This window comes from Halyomorpha halys, unplaced genomic scaffold (assembly GCF_000696795.3).
Source record: "Halyomorpha halys isolate HHAL.00 unplaced genomic scaffold, Hhal_1.1 Scaffold307.1, whole genome shotgun sequence".
NCBI classification, from domain to species: Eukaryota; Metazoa; Arthropoda; class Insecta; order Hemiptera; family Pentatomidae; genus Halyomorpha; species Halyomorpha halys.
In genome coordinates, this window is record NW_027107991.1 from 1542284 (window position 1) to 1561391 (window position 19108).

The window sequence follows — 19108 nt, forward strand, 5'->3', positions numbered from 1 at the left end:
TATAGTAATTTCCTATAATATCTAGGGGTAAAAGTAGGATGGTGAAAGTTTGTTTGAAAATGATCTAAATCAGTAATATATTTTAAACACTGTAGAATATTTTGAAATTCTAACTATTTTTACTGTCCTTCCTGGATAGTTCCTTAAATCTCTTTGAAAAACACATGTTTTGTTCAATGAACAAAACATATCACTGGTCTGAAAGAATAATAACGCAACTGTAAATTGTGAAATTGACTTTACTGCATGGGCAAGCTCAAAAATGCCTTTACTAGATAATTGTTAATTGGCATTATTGTTCTAAAAAATTTGCTGTGGAAGGAATTTTGCAAGTACTGTTATGTCTGTTTACAAACCTCTAGAAAATGCAGCTGTATCATTATTCTTCCAAAGCAGCGATATGAGCGGCTATTTCAATGTGGGTTATTTACAGGATATACAACACTTAAGATATTTCGGCCATTTTCCTACCCTTCATTAATATAATTATCTTAATTTATTGTATGTTTATAGGTTGTTGTACCCCCTTAATCTTGTTAAATAATTCTGATTCTTTTAAGTTTACTTTGATCTATCCTGGTATTTAATTGATTAAAGATTAAAAACAAACTCTTTTGTTTAGAAAAGGCTTGGGTTTTTGAACATTTTTAGATCGAAGGCATTTGTAGCTTAGTTGCATAGGTCTTTTAATGTTACTTTTTCTGTCAATTTGTGTTAAAAATATTTTCCAGAAAATACTGATCATCATTTTTAAATATACAATGTGTTCTCTGTAATCCAAACTTCGGTACTCCGAACACTACAGGAATCCAAACTGGGTTATAAAAAGTTACTTTTTGAGAGATCTCAGTTGACAATAACATTTTTGTTTTCAAATAAAAGTGCGCATGTGTTAAGGACATTTTTAACTTCCCGATCTATAGGCAAATTATTGTAATCACCATGAAGATCGAAAGTAGAACTTTTGCACAATTTTGATGGCAGGTAATCTAATTCCTATGAAAATGTTCATAATATATTTTGTTGGCATTAAGAAGATATAATACCTATTGTATAAATAATTTGATTCTGTAAAACCGATTTAACTTATAGTAGAAATATGTATAATACAAATTTTTTTTGGCGAACTCATTTTGGTTATTACGTTTACGATAAATCTTTACCAAGAGTATTTTTTATTTTTATTTATACTTGTTTTCACTTATAAATGAACAATGTTATAGTTGAATGATCACTTAGCATTAATGGGGATGTAAAAGAAAACAACTTTTTAAACTCTTTCAGTAATTCAAACACCCTCGTGCAGCAATTAGTTGAGATTTCCAAGATTATGCTGTATTTTAGAATTATTTAGTTTCTTTTTATTTCTGAATCCACTTCTTAAAAATATTATGTGTTGGGAATTTTCTGTCTGATAAATCTTGTTAGTTTTAAGCTAAGAGAGGGAGAAAGCATGTTCAAATTTTTATCTGTTACCTTTATTTATTTGTTGATATTTACTTCAGAAACATTATTTTCCTATTTCTCTACTCCTCTACTTTTATTTATTCAGTTTATCTTAAATTTGATTTAATTAAGTATGGTTTATATATTGCATAAAAGCTTGGTGTAATGTATATATACTTTAATCTTCCCTTGTGCTCATGCTTTGTCTTGTGCTTCACAGCTATCGAAACTCACTATCACCCTATTAATTGATGTATTTGGGGGCATTTCGAGTAGTTAATTGACAATTGATACTTTTAACATCCATTGGAAGTTTTCTTATTGATAGAAAGAATTGTATGATTGAGAAATTATAGTAAAGATAGTTTTGCAGGTGAAATGTCTACTAGAAATGAAAAATATTCGTATACTTATAATAAGAGCTCTAAAGACTTTCGAGGCTCTCCTGCCAATAAGAATTGTGAAGAAGTTAAATACTCCGGTCTTAGTGATAACTTTAGAACATTTAAACTGGACGATTTAAGCAAGTCAACGATAGAAAGGAAGTCCTATGAGGACTTGTTGGATAGGTGTTTAGAACAGGAAAGACTTCTTGGATTCGACGAGACCATCAAGGAGGAAGCCGATAAGCTTATTAAAGAAATTGCGAATGCATCTTCTGATGATATATGTATACAGGTATGTTATGCTTATAAATGTCTATATTATAACAGTTATAGTATAGCTTGATGTTTTTAAAATTAGCTTGAAGTTATTTGCATAATTTTTTTTTCTCAGTGTATTGCTCTTTTTTATATTATAATTAGATAAGCTTGGTTTTTTCAAAGCATGATAATTGTGACTGTTCACATCATAAGTAGCTAGTTGTAACTTAAAAGGAATATTTTGAACCAACTTTTACTTTCAAAAGTACAAATTGTAATAATATTACTACATTTTAACAGTTATATATTTTATTATTATTACTCAATGAATAAAAATAATAATTTATCACACAGGATATTTTGTGTAAATCTTAACAATTTCAATTAAAAGGGTGTCATTTTTTTAGATTCTGTTTTCATTTTATGATCTTTTCCTACCATAAATAAGTTATAAACATTTCATAGTTAAGGTTTTTAAATTTAAACAAGCTAAATACAACCCGACCCTATATTAACAAATTTCAGCATCCTTACCTGGGTTTTTTTTCCTTTAAAAGTAACGCACAGAATAGTTTTTTTTTTGTTTTTTTAAGCTATTCTAATATTCATTACTGTATCCAATAATTGTCAACAAAAATATATTAAATCCTTAACAGTAACTGTTAAAAGTCTCAGATTTCTTTTAAATCAGAATAAAGACAAATACATAAAAAAGTTGGTAAGTGAATCAGAATAAATAATATCATAATTAGATAATGAATGAAAAGTCCTCTTCCTGATTTAAGTTTTTTAATTTTATTTAATTAGATCTGTCACCCCATCATCAGCTATCTGATTAAATATATCTTATAATATAATATTTTCTGAAATACTTCCCTTAACTGACCCTCGGTAAGTTAAGAAATTTTAGATTTTGTTCTCCCGCCCTCCAATAAGTTGTTGCAGGAATGCTACTGGTGTCATAAATAATTTCTGTACCTTTATTGTTGTCATCGCCATAGCCTCTTTAATTTCTTTGACTAAGTTTATTTATTATTTAGTATTTGTGTGGAATATGTGACAATATTAACTGAATTAATCCTAGCAACCATGGTTAGGCTCTTTTATAATTTATGATAAAATAAAATTGGATTATCATTGATTGACTTTGTGTAATTAATATAAGGAAGATGGTCTTGGCGCGGTCGAAAAGCAATTCAAATATTTAACTATTATACTATACTACTAAGCGCCAATGTTTCACTCTACTTTCCAAGCAGGCCTAAAAACTAAAAATGTTTTAATCAGTGGAAGTGTGTAAAATGACACAAAATAAAAAGTAAACTTAGGCAGGATTAAAAAATATCAGAAAAATTATGTAAAAAAATGTATTTAAAAATAATAATTACAATTTTATGATATACAAAAACAATTTACTTTGTTTTATTATTATATGATTTTTCACATCATCTTTTGGTGCTACCTTAGCATAATAAGTATACTTTCATATAGTCTATTTTATCTTATTTTCTTATCTTGTTTTTAGCCCTAATAAAACCCTGGAAAGTCGACGAAACATTAGTGCTTAATAAATATTTTTGTATTATTGGAGTTACTTTTTGTCTGCACCTTGACTGACCGACCATCTTCCTTATGTTGAAAAATTAAAATGGCAATTATCAATTTCTCGCTTACCTTACATGGTACTAAATTACAATGGGTTATTAAAAGTAAGATAGAACTGCTTAGAAACTTGAAAATTTAATATTTAAAAAAGAGAAAGGTATATGAGCTCATATCTTTTTTTCTAGATCTCTACTATTTAATTATTTCTTACATTGATATAAAACTGCCTTTTTTTTTTTTTTTTATAAATGTTAATTATTTTATAGATTACTTGTTATTTGTATATAGTAACTTGAAAATTGAAAATGCTTTTATTTTTCTAGCCTGATGATTTCCCCCCTGCTAATGCCAACAGTAGTGAGGCTGGTCCAGTAACAGCTGATGAAGATCTTAATAAAGCAGAATGTAAGTATTGAAAGCTCAATGGGTATATATTGGTAGATCTTTATCTAAATATATTATATTATTATTTATTAATAAATATAAAGAGAAAATTTAAACCTAATCATGTGTTACCTGTGGAATGTAACTTTAACGGCATGATTGTGAAGTCATTAACTGGACATATCTGTTTCTTAAAATTTTGTGTATTATTTACTAATTCTACTTTTCATGTGAATTATCTTGTGTTTGTCTTAATCCTATAGCATCCTAGTACTGTGATGTATGTCTAACAGTGCTTTTGTTAACATCATTGATATTTGGATTTTGGCTTTGTTATATATTATATATATCATTTTTAGTTTCAATTCAATCATTTATAAAGTTACATTTTGAGAATTATATTCTGTAACAAAGTATGTGTTTTTGACCTAATGATAAGCCCCAGTGGTAGAATATCTGATCCACTCTCGCAACTTTCCTTACCGCTTTCTTCCTAAGAACGGTATAATAATTCCTTGCTCTATCTTTGCTAATATTGTTATTATTTTACTTTTAGTTATTTATTTCATTTTTCTTATTTTTATTTCAATTTTTTTTTTTTTTTTTGTATGAGATTTAATTGATTATTTAAGAAAATTTTTAAATTAAAATACTCACGCGGGGTCTCAAGACAGATCAAACTGTTTTCAGAAAATTAAACTGCTTTCCTAGCAAACGATACATTGAAAAAATGGATACAAAATTTAACAAACAGTGTCTTTACTAATGCTGGTCCAATTTAAATGATTTTTTGCTTTGTATGGAATTTAATTGATATTTAATCAAATTCTTATATTAAACTATACACAAGGGGTCTCTAAGATGGATAGTTCACTGAACTTTAGATATCAAAAATTTGATGCTATTACAGTACTCTTATCTAGATGGTAAGGAAAGTAAAAACATGATTACTTTGCTGATATTGATCAATTTTTGATGGACTTTTTTTATGTAATTTTATTACTTATCAAAAAGAGATATACATGGTCTAACATAAAATATATACTTTTTGAGCCATGTGAAAATAAAATTTTCTGTATTTTATAATTTTTTTCTTGAGGATGCTAAATATGAAAAGCTAAAGGGCTTACAGAAAGCAAGTTTCATTGAAATTCTTAGAGCTGTTTTGGCGCTATAGTCAAACATAGAGTATATGTTTCTACACATGTATTAAGAATAAAATTTTGTGTTTTGCAGGGGTGAGGTTCATACTGTTCAGGGGGATCATGTGGTGGATCCTAAGCAGTCTGAGCTGATCAACCCCTTAAGCTTATTAAGATTCATGGAATCTATCAAACTTCTCTAATGAGCTCACCGCAGTGCTGTGATGATGGCAGCACTGGCGTGTTTGTAATTGGTGTACAATAGGCCTTATTGGCTGCAGTGCTTTCGTGCCAAATTAAAAAAAAAAAAAAAAAAGGAATAAAATCCTACCAAATAGAAAAAAAAAGCAACTAAAGTGATATACCTGTTCAAAAGATAATCATGGCACAGACACAAAGACAGACCAACGGCCAAAAATGCTTTTTTTTTTTTTCTATTAATGGGGCTCTAGAAGGATAGATAGATCTGTTAAAAAGTGCTCCTCGAAACTGTGACCTGATTACAATGTGTAGCTTACCTAAGTGATAAGGAAAGAAAAAAAATTCTATGAGTGTATTGTATTTAGATAAACAATTTTTCCTATATTTTATCATTCATTCTGAAGTTAAGTGTTTGTAGTTTCAATTTGCAGACTAGAAACAAAACAAAAAACTGATTTGCTTTCATTAGAAATATTTTTTAAATCCCCTCCTCTTAATTATAGTTTTTAAATTTTTATTAGTTTTTATCCTAACAGTGAAGTTCATATGCTGAGTCAGTGATTGATTTAGTATTGGATTTTCCCCAAAACTTAGCTTTAGTAAGAATAAAAATTATACATATCAACATTATCATATCAACTATCTAGTTGATCATATGTGAATAAAAAGAAAAGATCTTCATATTCAGGAAATACAATAATTAACGAATTGTGTTAACTATTTCTTAAAAGCTATTTTTTTTATATATATAAGAAGATGGTCAGGGTTGCGGTCAAAAGTGAAACAAAAATAGTTAACAACTATTTTTATTTTTTTTTATGTACGTTGTAGGTCTATAGATTCAAATAAATTAGATCAACTTGTTCAAATCTACAGCCCTGGTATGTGAGGGTCAAAGTGTCGGCTCTGAATATATTGTTGATACTAATGTAAAGAATAAAAATGCATTGCTGATTTCTGTTCAGCCTATGGTCAAATTAATTCTAGATTAATTTTATAATAGAATTACAAGTAGTCAAGAATTATTCTTAACTCGTTTTCTAATAAAAGTTCAATTTTTCTAATTGAAATGCATTTTTAATCATGATATTCAGAAGTATAATTTATCATTGGTTTTAGTGTTTCAGGACGCAACTCTCTTTGATTTCGACTATTTATCAAAGATTGGTAAAGGGAAACCAAGTCGCCGACTTGTTCGTGAATCTTTATTTTTGAAATTTGATCCGCTTGCTGCTGCGGCAGCTGCTGGAGCAACTCCTGAACCAGCCCAGGAAATGGCCCAAGCTGATAGGTAACTATTTATTAGTAGATTTTATTTTATTTTTTTTATTGTAAATATGTAAATAATTATGTAAAGTAAAGTAATTTTAATTTAATTTCTTATAACATTTTTTTCTCTTGCATATAATTTTTTATCAAGAAGAAGAATTTAAGAGAGAATTTGTACAAAATTAAAATTAATTACCTGGAAGTTAGATGTGTATAAGATGAAACTTTCCAAACTCTGAATTTTCCCGATCACCTTTCAATAGCAATATATTCAATTATAGCATGATTTGGAAGATGAGTACCACAATATGAATAGGTGACATTTTACATAAGAAGTAATCCAAGTTTTTCTATCGAGGTTTTTTATTATTGTATCTCATCAGAAAGCTTCTTAATCAATATTACTTATTTTACATAAGTTATGTTACATTTTGTGGTTCCTTTCTTTCAAGTGAGCGAATAGTGGTTAAAACATAAATTTATTTTGAGGTGTTAATAGTGGACCATAGATTAATATGAGGAGAAGTTGATCGGGGCCACAGTCAGCAGAAATACACAAATAAACAAAAACTTATTTATTGTTTTTTTTCATACATTTCATTATGTTGATTTAAATTGTTTTCTTTAATTCAATTATTTAATTACTTACATATCTTATTATGCTAACTCCATTACTCATCATTTACATTATTCTTATTATCTTCCACTCCTTTCATTATGTTTATTTCTTTACTTCTTGAACACTTTCTTTTTCTATTGTTATGTTTTTTTCAGCCCTGATGAAGGCCTAAAATTCAGGTTGAAAATGTCGGCATGAATAAATAAGATTTTGTTTATTTGTGTATTTTTGCTGTCGAATCCCCCAACCATATTCTCCTAAATTTATTTTAATTTATAACAGATGTTAATAATTTATTATTTTTTATGGTAATTTATAACAGATGATACTGGTTGAAATATATAAGTTTATTTTGATTTATAACAGGTGATTATTACATTACACAACATTATTAGATTAAACATTACAATAACAAAACAAACATGAACAACAAATGAATAACTTATATTTTAGGCTTAAAAATAGAAGAAAATATAAAATCTTTGAATAAACTTTAATTAACTATTAACTTTGATAAAAGTTCATAATGCTTCTATTTCACTATCTTATACGATGGATGACATATAGTTGGCAATCAACAAAACTGTTTAAGGCCGACAGGTTTTCTGTTAATTTTTATTTAAGAACTATATTCTGTAAATTGTGAAATCATTAATAATTGTTATTGATTATTCCCCGATTTTATCAATTTTTAATGTTTATGATAGCAGTAGTGATGTGATTAACACTCCTCCAAGGGCACCAATTTTGCACCACAACGGAGATGATAAACTGGTTAGCATCACTCCTAATGATGAAGCAGCCTGTTCACCGGCAAGCTCTACTGTTGCCACTCCCCCACGGTCTAAGGCCAGGCCTTCATCTGTAAGTATTGGCCTATCTTATTTATGTTTTATACCATTTTTTTATGATTTGTAAGTAAAATGTTAGAATTCTTAAAATTAAATTAAAAATGAACTTAATACTCATTCAAGATTCACAAACTTTCATATTATTCTGTATCAAGATGTGTTTACTGTATGTTTTATAATTACTGTTATAAAATTTAATAAACATAATTTTTTCTCACAAATAATTATTTCAAAGTCTATTATACCCAGCAGATTTGTGTTTTACATTTTGTGTATGAGTATTATCCTCTTTACTCCAACATTTTGAGTAAAAGTAATTGTATTCATCTACTCAGTCTTCTAATATTACTTACATAACTCAAATAATCAGTAAAAGAAAAATAATTTAATTTCCTTCCTTAGTAATTATTAGTTAAACATTATAGTAGTGATTAAATGTATATTAAAAAAATAGAAATTGAAATTAAAGTGTCGTATTTATAAAATAGCTCACAATCAGGCAAATACCTTTGTTCATTTTTAATATATCGTTTTATGGAATTGCTTTCAGGGAACTGCAACTCCCACTCTACGTCATGAGATATTATCTAAAGAAATATCTAAGCTACAAGATTTGATGATGAGACAGGAATCTTCATACCAAGAACAGATTGCTGCACGTACGGAAGAAGTGGAACAGTTGAGAGAACAACTAGCGGAACTCGAAGCACGTGACAATCAGGTAGATCTGCAAGGGAAACTAGCTGTGACAGAAGCTGAAGCTGTCAAACTTCGGAAAGAATTGGCTGAGGCTACAGAAAGCAAAAAGCAGTTAATGTATGTTAATATATTATATTTATTATTTTGTTAATTGACTACTGTATTCTAATATTTGAAACAAAAAAATATTTCTACTCTCCATCAATCAAATTCAATTATCTTTAGTTTTATACATTAACATTTGCAGCATCAAAACTGCTTTCAGTCTTTTACAGAACATTTGTAGGATTCTGTTTCAGTCCTAATTTTTTATATTCCTAATAGATATATTTGACATTTTGATGCCTTAGTACTGATCTCAAGTCGTGAACATTCAAAAGTTGAAAATGACCAATATTGAAGCTGCAAAGAATAATTTCTCTAATATTATCAATACTTTTAATTTTTTAAGTGGTTGTATTTTATTTTGATGTTCTAACTCCCCCACCCTTCATTTTTTTAACCTTTTTTTCCTATTTGATTCATTATCCATCATATCCTGCCCTCTATATTTGTAGTAAAAAAAAAATATAGATTTGTTTTTTCCTTTCATTCCGTTTAATCTAATATTTTCTCTTTGCATGGCGCTACATAACGATGTGATCCTTGGCCATTTCAATCAGCCTTTACCAGGTGGCTCGATCCTTTGAGGCCACTTTTCAATTTTAAATATTTAGGAAGGTTAGACCATCTTTAGCTTCCACGTCTTCCCACCCCAGTTTTGGTCTGCCTCTAGCCTCTACCCTCAGAACAGTTCAGGTTTCCCTCCAGTAGCTTCTTACTATATCAGCCTCACCAAAGACTTGTTCACTTCATTGTTGTTCCACTTCCCTACTGATTTCTTTGTTTAATGGAGTTAAAAATCCTCCAAAATATTTTCCTTTCGAAAATGAGGATTTATTATTCTTCCTTGGCTGTTGAATTCCAGGTTTTCTTTTCCAATCTGTACATAAGTATCAGTCTAGTAAGGATTTAGTATATTAAGCGATTGGTCCGTTGATAAACTACTAAGGGCTTGCTGAGATGCTTTCACTTATTATTTAAATTTTAAGAAATTTCTTTCCTATTTGGTTTTCTGCATCTTTTTGTTGGGCTAGCCGACCCTCCGACCTCTGTCCAGAGTTGCTTGAATTTACAACTCTAAGATTTCAATTTGAAATATTCAAAGAAACAAATAAGGAAAATGTTTTACTGGATGCACTCCCTAATATATAGGGATTAATAAATTTAAATTTTTGGTTGTTTTTTTTTTTTATTCACCACTTGATGACCTTTATGAAAACATTTACTGTGAACACCCTTCTCACTCCTTTTGTTTGTTTTTTTGCAATTTAAATCATAATTGAATTATTTTCTTTTTTAAAAGGATGATAATGGAAGAATATGAGAAAACCATATCACAAGTTGTTACTATGAGAGAAGATGATAAGAAGAAGTTCGAAATAGAAAAGGAACAAATATCTATGGAAAGAGAGGGTGCAATGCAACATTTACGTAATATGGAAATAGCTTTTAATGATGTTCACCAGTACGTATGATTTTAATTATTTTTTTTTGGAAGGTTTATGTATAGTTGAAACATAAATCCATTTATTAAATCAATATTTAACTTGTAATGTCAGGCTCAATTCCCTAACATACAAACTGAATGCTTTTAAATGAAACAGTTTCATTCTACAATGTATGAAAAAATTCTCATTTTCTAGCACAATTGGACAAAAATCGGCTAAAGCCATAACCAATTTTTGTCTTACTCTGTTCCCTAGAAACATTACTCATTTCAGAAAAATAAAAATAAAAAAAAGAAAAAAAATTGTATCAAAATTTTATAATTTTTTAAAAAATAAAACTTAAATAAGTCTCGGGTGATGGTAGCAGCCTGGCTACCAACACAAAGGTTGCGAGTTCGAGTCACCGGCCCTATCCGGAATTTTTTCAAGCTTATAATTATGCAATACTTACTTACAGCCTCCCCCTCCCCCCGGGCATTTGCGAGGCCCATTAGCCAAAGGGTGGTACTCATAAAAATAGGCGTGAGAGTGGCGGACCCACCCTATGAAAACCACATCAAGAAACGCATGATGTATTTCCTTAGAACATCGCGCGAGGCCTTAGATCTTCACGGTCTGTTGCACCAATAATATTAAATAAGTCTAAAATTTATGGTTTTTAGATACTTGAAATTGAATATTTAAATGTGCTAAAGCCACTAATTAGTCTACGGGCCACTAATCGGCCTGTTGCTGGGCAACATCTTAGCGACGATTATCAACCCTTAGCAACTGCCTCTATTACTTAATTATAACAACACAAATAAAAATACACGTTATTCTTCTCACATAACTAACTCCAAATAAAATAATATAAATACCAATAAATATAACTAAATTAAACACTAATACATCTCAAATACTATTTACAAGGTAATTAATTATATATTATGGTGTTAACAAAATGAATAATTTGAATTGTTGTATTTATCTTTTAAAACATAATTAAATGTTTATTAGTGTATAATATATATGTTAGTAAGAACCTATATGTATATGAGAATCTATTTTCATATCCTTAGGTGGAGTGTTAATATTAATAATACAGAATTGTAAACATTATTTATATTTAAGACAAAATTTTAGCTTGAAGAATGTTTAATTCTCTCACTAATGTAGAGAAGCTGAAAATGTATTTTAGCATCAATCATCAGAGGAACAATAATACAATAGGAATAACTGAATTGAAGCAAATATATAATTAATATAAAAAATAAAAATAAATATATAAAATAAAATAAAAAACCATGAAGGGTCATGGATTCAGTTCTGTATAAGAAAGCACTGTTTTTAGAATAACAGTTGTGCAAGGAGGTGATTTGGTTAGAATCACGCTCGACCGCCAGATTTTTACCCAATGATGGGTACCCAATTTATGAGGTTGGGTGGACCCCAGGAGAGCTACTGAACCCACAGGGTTGACTCGTAGCTACAGTGTAACAGAAAACAATTTTCTGCCCAGCTGGATTCGAACCTGGGTCCTTGGAGTTAGTAGCATCATGCCTTACCACAGTGCTACTGTGCTCCCAATTTATAATTAATTTATGGGATGAATAATTATTTTCTAAAAAAATATTTGCATAATATCATATCTTATTGAAATAACTGATGTATACAATAAATAGTTAGTTTAATAAAAACATATTTATCTAAATAACTAAATTAAAATATTTATGGTGATAAAATCTATTCAAGGATAAACAATTTAATAATAGACTTACTGTAGCCAAAGAAAGCTAGTTAGGTGCACTGAGAAGTCTTTGGTTATTGATTATCAATGAGATGAAATATAAAAATTTGAAATATTCGAAAACCTTGTTAAACAAGTGGAATGTTGATGAACAATGGTTGGATATGTCGACTAAATCCCAACTGGCTCAGTTATAGAGCCAAATAATTGTTAAAAAATTATCCATTTATTTTATGAAAGATCCTATACTTATGTTAGAGTCTAAATAAAATATGTTCATTTATTATTATTTTATTCATTTATTTTATTTATTTATTATTATTTTTTTTTTCAGAAAATATGAAAAGTGCAAAGAAGTTATTGAAGCTTTCAAACACAATGAAGAACAGTATAAGATATCATTAAATGAGAATAGAAAAACTATTATTCAACAAGAAGAGAACTATCAAAAACTGAAAGAGCATGCTGCACAAAAATTGGAACAGTATGTATTTCTCATATGGTCATTATTATTATACATATTTTTTAAAGATAAATTTTATTATTAGTAAATTATCAGATTTCATTCAGTTTTGGGTATTTTATTTTCAGAGCCAATATTGAGATCTCTGAAATGAAAAAGGCTCATCAGGCAGAGATAGCTAGAATGGTTGCTGTACAAAGAAAGATGGAAATTCGAGTGAAATCCCTTGAAGAGTCGCTGGAACAAAAGAAAAGAGAAGCTGCTGAATTAACGAAAATCTGTGATGATCTTATTACAAAAGTCGAACAGTAGTAACTATCTGTGAGATCATTAATTTGAAAAATCTTGGCTACTGGCTTGGTCAGCTCCTCAATTGATTGTGAAAAGTGAAGATTTTGAGACAAATTTTCTCCTTACGATGAATCACTGCTTCCCCTCCCCTCTCCTTCCTGGGTTGTTTTATAATTCTGTACCAACCTAAAAATTTCAATCTACCTTTATCTGGGAGATATTTTTATAGTAATTTATATAACAGAAATGTAATAAAATTTGTTTTTATTGTAGATATTTTAAAAGTGTCATTAGTTTTTAAGTGATTCGTTTCTACGCCTACACAATGTAGAGGGCTCGGTTACAAGTTGTAAATGTTGGCTGTGAGACCCATTTCATTTTTATACGATATTTAGAACTTAAAATTACATTATAATTTTGTGCTTACGTATTGGCTTGTTTCAATTAATAAAATAAATGGAATTTACCACTTTTTATAGACTTGTAGTTTAATGAATATGCAAGCACTAACTGAAATTAATATTTTCATATTTAATTATTTATAGCAGATTCCTATGTGCTGCTGTTCCTCTCTCCTTTTATAGTTAGACTGAATGTTTATGAAAAAATAAATTTTTTTATGAATGCGTGTATATTGCTACTTTTTTTCTTATATTTTTTATTTATTTAAAATATATTTTAGTTTTTCCTGTACTCTCCTGAATTGTTTATTTAGTTATAGTTATTATTGTTATTCAATTCATATTGTGTTACTTGGCAATAGCATTGTCCTTGATTTATGGTCACAGGAAATGTGTTACTTAATAGAAGAATATGGACCTCATGTGACATGTATATTGTGATAATCTCCCAAAATTTCTGCACACAGTGAATACACTGCATACCCTCTTCCTTTATACATAGGAAAAATTTAGAGCTCTGAGCTACTATCTTTCATGATATGCAGAAGGCTTGGTACCTTATAATTATTAGAACCATTTTCAAATTACCAATTTATTCTTTGCTATCATAGAAATTAGTTTACAAGATTTTGATTAATAACTCAATGAAGTTAGTGATTTAGTTTTTAATTAATTACTTAATATTATGATAAAAACTTCCTAAAATCAAATGAACCCTTTCAAGTGCTAATATCAAAAACATTTTCTTTTTTCCAAAACTGCCTGGCAGTATGTCACCTTTCTGACATCCTAGATGACACTATCTTAAATACTTGGTGTTACTGTAGTTATTTTGTAATAATCCTTATATCAAGTTAAATTTTAAATTAATTTTGTTAGAAGAAAAAAAAATTAATCTCTATTCCTCTTTAGCAATTTATTAAGTTTGTTTTTCTTTTCAAATTCCTATATATTATAAATAACTTTGAATATTTAATACTGGAGAGGTATGTATATATTTTACTTTAATTATACAATATTTTATTAATTAATGTATGGATGTATATTATTAAAAGAAATGCCTTTTGTGGCCCATTGATGGGACATGTAAGTTGTTCTATCGAGTGTTTTTTGAAATTTAAGTATATCTTTTAAGAACTCTTAACACATAAAAAACAAGAAATGGGTAGTTTTAGTCTGTTCATTCAAGATAAGTATACATGAACATAACAACCACTTGCTATCTACAACCCATACTACTTGTATCAGTTCCATGTTTAAGATATGAATAACACATACAATGTGGCAACCTGAGGTGATACATTAAACTTGACCTATTGATATTACACCTTGTTTCTGTTCCTTTATTTAACAATTACATATATTCTCTGGATAAGAATTATTCTGTTATTTCGAGTATTAACATATCTGAAGTAATTTAAAAATCGTATGTCTGTAATGAAACATTCCTAAAATTTATCTTTGCTGTTTAAGGCATTAGATTTGGCCTGTATGAAGTGCAGTTAGCTGTTTTTGTTTTTTAACATTGGAATAGAACATAAAAGAGGTTTATTGCTTAGAGGTTGACAGATTCCTTGATGTAATCCTAATTAAACCTGCAGTGCTAATATTCCAAGAGTGGTAAGGTTGAGTCTATGGGAATCCCAGGTACTTAATTTTCATTTTTTTAAATGATTAAGCGCATTTGGTAAAATTGAACTCACAAATATAAATAAAATTTATTGATGAAATTATATTTAAAAAATTTCAACTAAAAAAATATAAAGATGTGTAATAAGAACTTGGACTTTCTTTCTAATCACAAATTTTTAAAAATTCTCGATTCAGTTTAGCTAATTACATATCTCCTTGCTTTAAAGTTCCAAAAGTTATTTAATGGAAATTATTTTCTACACATTTCTTTTACTACTTTATCTGGTATACGTTAATGATTCCTCCTTTATAATAAAACCTTGCTGTTGAAATCTACTCTTTTCTGAAGGAATCTTCAGCAAAATAAATGAAATTGATACTACCCATTTTAAAGCAATTCCCCAACTAATAAAAATTTTGGCAAAATCGAAAAAATTCCGTTATCGAAATAAAGTGTCGAGAAAAATACTTTTACCCCTGTGTGAGCGAAAGTAGCTGACGGAACCGAATGATTTCCATATGAGATTAAGTTTCAACTCTCGTACTCGCGATAAATTTTATTGAAGGATTCGATCGGGCAGGCGCGTTCATTGTCACTTCCATCTTTCTGAAGTTAAATTTGTTGGAACGATAGAGGCACTAAGATTATTGGTTGACCGTATGTAACTGTTTGTAGGAACATATTTCAGGTGGTGGTCAAGTAAGGAACAAAACCAAAGTAGCAGAAAAACTATGTATTAGTAACCAACGTTTCGCCTCACTTCATCAGGGCAAAATGAGAACAGGATAAAAAACATTTTAAAATATGATATGCATAGTACATATAGTAAACATGATGTACTACTAGAATATACAGAATATAAAAAATATCTATTATTCATTTATATTCCTTTTTTGGACTATCTTATTACTACAACCAAAGATTATTTTTGATTGAAAAAACTCGTTTTCAAATTTGTGGTACTTGGATGACTTAAGCCCGCCCCGCCTTATGTTGATTGCTATCAGTTGTTGAATAGTTAAATCAAAAAGATGTTCTAATTTAGTTTGACGATTTTATAAACCAACTATGATAGGAAATAAGTTGTAAATGTCGAAAATTATTCTGCTAGTGCCCTAATGTTTATAATCGTCACCAAGTTTTATTATGATCGTGGAATTCAGTAACTTTTTCATTTGTTGAACATAACCAGCAAACTATTCTCTGTTTTAAATTTTCGAGTTGTGCTATTAACGTATTGGTAATATTCGAACAGTGAAATGTATTTAACATTTTTATTTCATTTCCTCAATTATGTTATTTTACCCACTTTTTCAATTACCTATGTATACATTTTATTTCCCGCTTCTCTCATCACTTCATTTTATTAATTCTATTTTGTAAAATTGTTCATTTTATGTGTAAAATTATTATGTTTATACTTTCTTTTTTATTTTTCTATACTTACTGTGGTTGTTATCTTGTTCTGTTTTTAGCCCTGAAGAAGGCTAGAAACTCTAGCCGAAACGTTGGCATATTAAAAATAGGTTAATCGAATTTATTTGTGTTTTTCATTGACCGGACCCCCAACCATCTTCTCCTCGTTCATCATCCACGGTCAACTATCTCTCATAATTATGAAATGTATTCTAGTTTTCTTCCAAACACAGGTTCAGTAGCCGAAATTCCATTTGCGATTGTATTATTATATGAAGCTTCAAATATACTCTGCTTTGATTCTCAATCCCCTTTATTGAATTTTGACTTCGATGAAATGTAGTATTGCAAATGAACTCAATAAATACCCCTTAGTTGGATTGTATTGAGAGATTAAATTGGAGTAAATCCGAAATTGAAGCTTCTTCTTTATTTTAAATAGTGTATCTGTCTGTGAGTACTGATGTTATAATCGAGGAGGTACTTTATGTAGGTGTTTTCTTGAATTATCTTTGCTATCCCACCGGCCTTTGTGTTTTGTCTGAAATATCCAAGTATACTTAAATACAACGAAAGGTAATACATATTTCATTCGTTCAGAGCCAGACATTATATACGAATTCAACATTTGTACGGTGTTATGCACATTTCTGTTTAAGTTTGTTCTCATTCATTCAACTGGGTGTTTTTCATCTTCCTTGTTCTTATGATCTAGAAATAATTTAATCTAAAGGATGATTTGTAGGCATTAACGACCAACGTTTTTTTTATTTTCATTGTGATTAGAATATGTACTAATAAATATATATCTTCATTTTATTGTTGGATTTTAATCTAATCGGGTAAAAAATTTAATATAATCCCAAAATATCTGCAATATTAATACTATAAACAAGTCACTCAATATGAAGTAATTTTGTGATTAAAGAAACTTGCAATAGGTTAGTTCTGAACGCCACCGGGAAGACATTTGAAGCTGGCAATAGATTCCCTTTGAGCTTCTTCGGGGCTTTACCAGAATGTCATTACTTGGTCAGCAAGTAATTTGTGTAGTTGTTGCTGCAACAATCTTTATCTTTCTCTATTAATATCCACAAGCTCTAAGGACTGGATTCGCTTAGACTTGTTCCTGCTTGATCATGGAGCTTGTGCTGTGTGCTAGCGTAACCTTTTTCTAAACCAGATCTGATAAGAAGTCTGCTGATAAGTTAAGGTTTAAGCTTTATTATACGGTTACTGTTCTGTTCCTTTGGGTCGTAGTGCTAAGATAGTCTTCTTTAATAAACGGCGTATTTAACACAAAAAGAATTTAAGAATCGGATTGATAGTTTCTGTAATTAGGGCGTTAAAAAAACAAATTTTAGCTTTTCTAATAATATAGCGTATTAAGTTTGGAATCAGATCCTATGAAATAAAATTAAAGAACGAAAAAAAAAACAAGTAAAATTTGTATCTTATTACAGGAGGATTTCCTTGAAAAACTGATGTACTAGACAAATAAGAAGAAAGTCTTATCCATCGTTCAATAGGTATTAATGTGGTACAAACTGCTTTGGACGGACGGCTGTCACTAGTGAGAAACTACGACACCTTCACAGCCCACGGACGAGCTGAAACTGTGTCGCCCCAACTTATGTGGCAACATTCACTGTTGTATTCATTTCAATGTTTCACAGAATTTCACTGCATAACCTAATTAAACTGCCCCTCAACTTTCGTCTGAGCTTACTGTGTGTTTTCTTCCTTAACTGCATCCTCCAATCAACTTTTTCTGTATTATATTTACGGTCAACCACATCTCCAACGATCAAAGTAAACAACGTGTTTAAAGTTTTCTTGGAAATTGGAAATGAAAATAGAATGCTAGAAGAATGGAAACAAACTATTATCATTCCAAATAATAAGAAGTTTGACCATTCGAGTATTATCTACATTTATCCTTATTCGGAAACATAAACATAATGTGGGACAAAGTATTTTCTGAATGCCTATTTGTTGGCCTGACAGGCAGACACAAGATAACTGGAAGCCGAGTTAGTTCATGAAAACTAGCCTGTAATGAAAGCGCCCAGTTTGGGTAGGACGCTTCTGGTGGGGCCGTCTGTAGCCGACTGAATCGAGGCATAGGTCTTAAAAAATTCGGAGCTGCAGTGGCATTAGTTCGAACCGATCTGGCGGACTACATTTTTTTCTGTGGCGGTCCCACGAAATGAAAACTTGACCCCCACCATGGTTAGAATAAGGTGATACCCTGGAAATAATCCTTCCCTTCCCCCAGGATTTCAGAAATGACTAGGAAGAAAAGAAAAAAAAGGACGCGTGCGGAGGACAGATTTCGAGCTCCGATGATTCCGTTACAAAATGTCGAAAATGTTTTCCTACCAGCACAAACGCCAAATTCAGTACCGTTTCTGATAGTCTACACAGTTCCGTGGTAGAGTATGATTCTAAATTAGGTATCGTTCTAATATGCGTATTACATAAATCCTGTATTAGGTGCGGCCTAGTTCATGATTTATCGTTAGAAAAAAAACCTCTATAAAATCGGAAGGAATCAACCTATGGATCAACTTAAAAGAATAGGTTGTTACTCAGATGCAAGCAGTATCTACTTTTATGTACTATCTAATTTTACTTATGCAAAAATAATATGTAAATATAGATTGAGGCTAATCCACATCTAAAAGCTATAAGGACATAGATTAAAAAGCAATTCAACGATTTTGTCCCTTCATAGTATGCTTAAAAGGAAGGGGTGGCGATTT

At 29.7% G+C, this 19108-nt stretch overlaps 1 protein-coding gene across 5 annotated transcripts in view; it reads left to right on the forward strand.

Moving 5' to 3' along the window:
- The window catches only part of LOC106681069 (serine-rich adhesin for platelets), a 68218-nt gene extending 54849 nt beyond the window's left edge, over positions 1–13369 (forward strand). For 4 of the 5 annotated variants that reach the window (XM_014421200.3, XM_067046365.1, XM_014421202.2 and 1 more), the window contains 8 exons: positions 1820–2124; positions 4019–4100; positions 6542–6713; positions 8018–8174; positions 8712–8977; positions 10266–10427; positions 12474–12623; positions 12731–13369. In XM_014421200.3, coding sequence (XP_014276686.1) covers positions 1820–2124; positions 4019–4100; positions 6542–6713; positions 8018–8174; positions 8712–8977; positions 10266–10427; positions 12474–12623; positions 12731–12914 — 1478 coding nt within the window. In that variant the 3' untranslated portion in view covers positions 12915–13369. The remainder of the gene's footprint in view (positions 1–1819; positions 2125–4018; positions 4101–6541; positions 6714–8017; positions 8175–8711; positions 8978–10265; positions 10428–12473; positions 12624–12730) is intronic. The other variant, XM_014421201.3, reaches the window with a different exon arrangement.
- The last annotated feature ends 5739 nt before the right edge of the window (positions 13370–19108 follow it).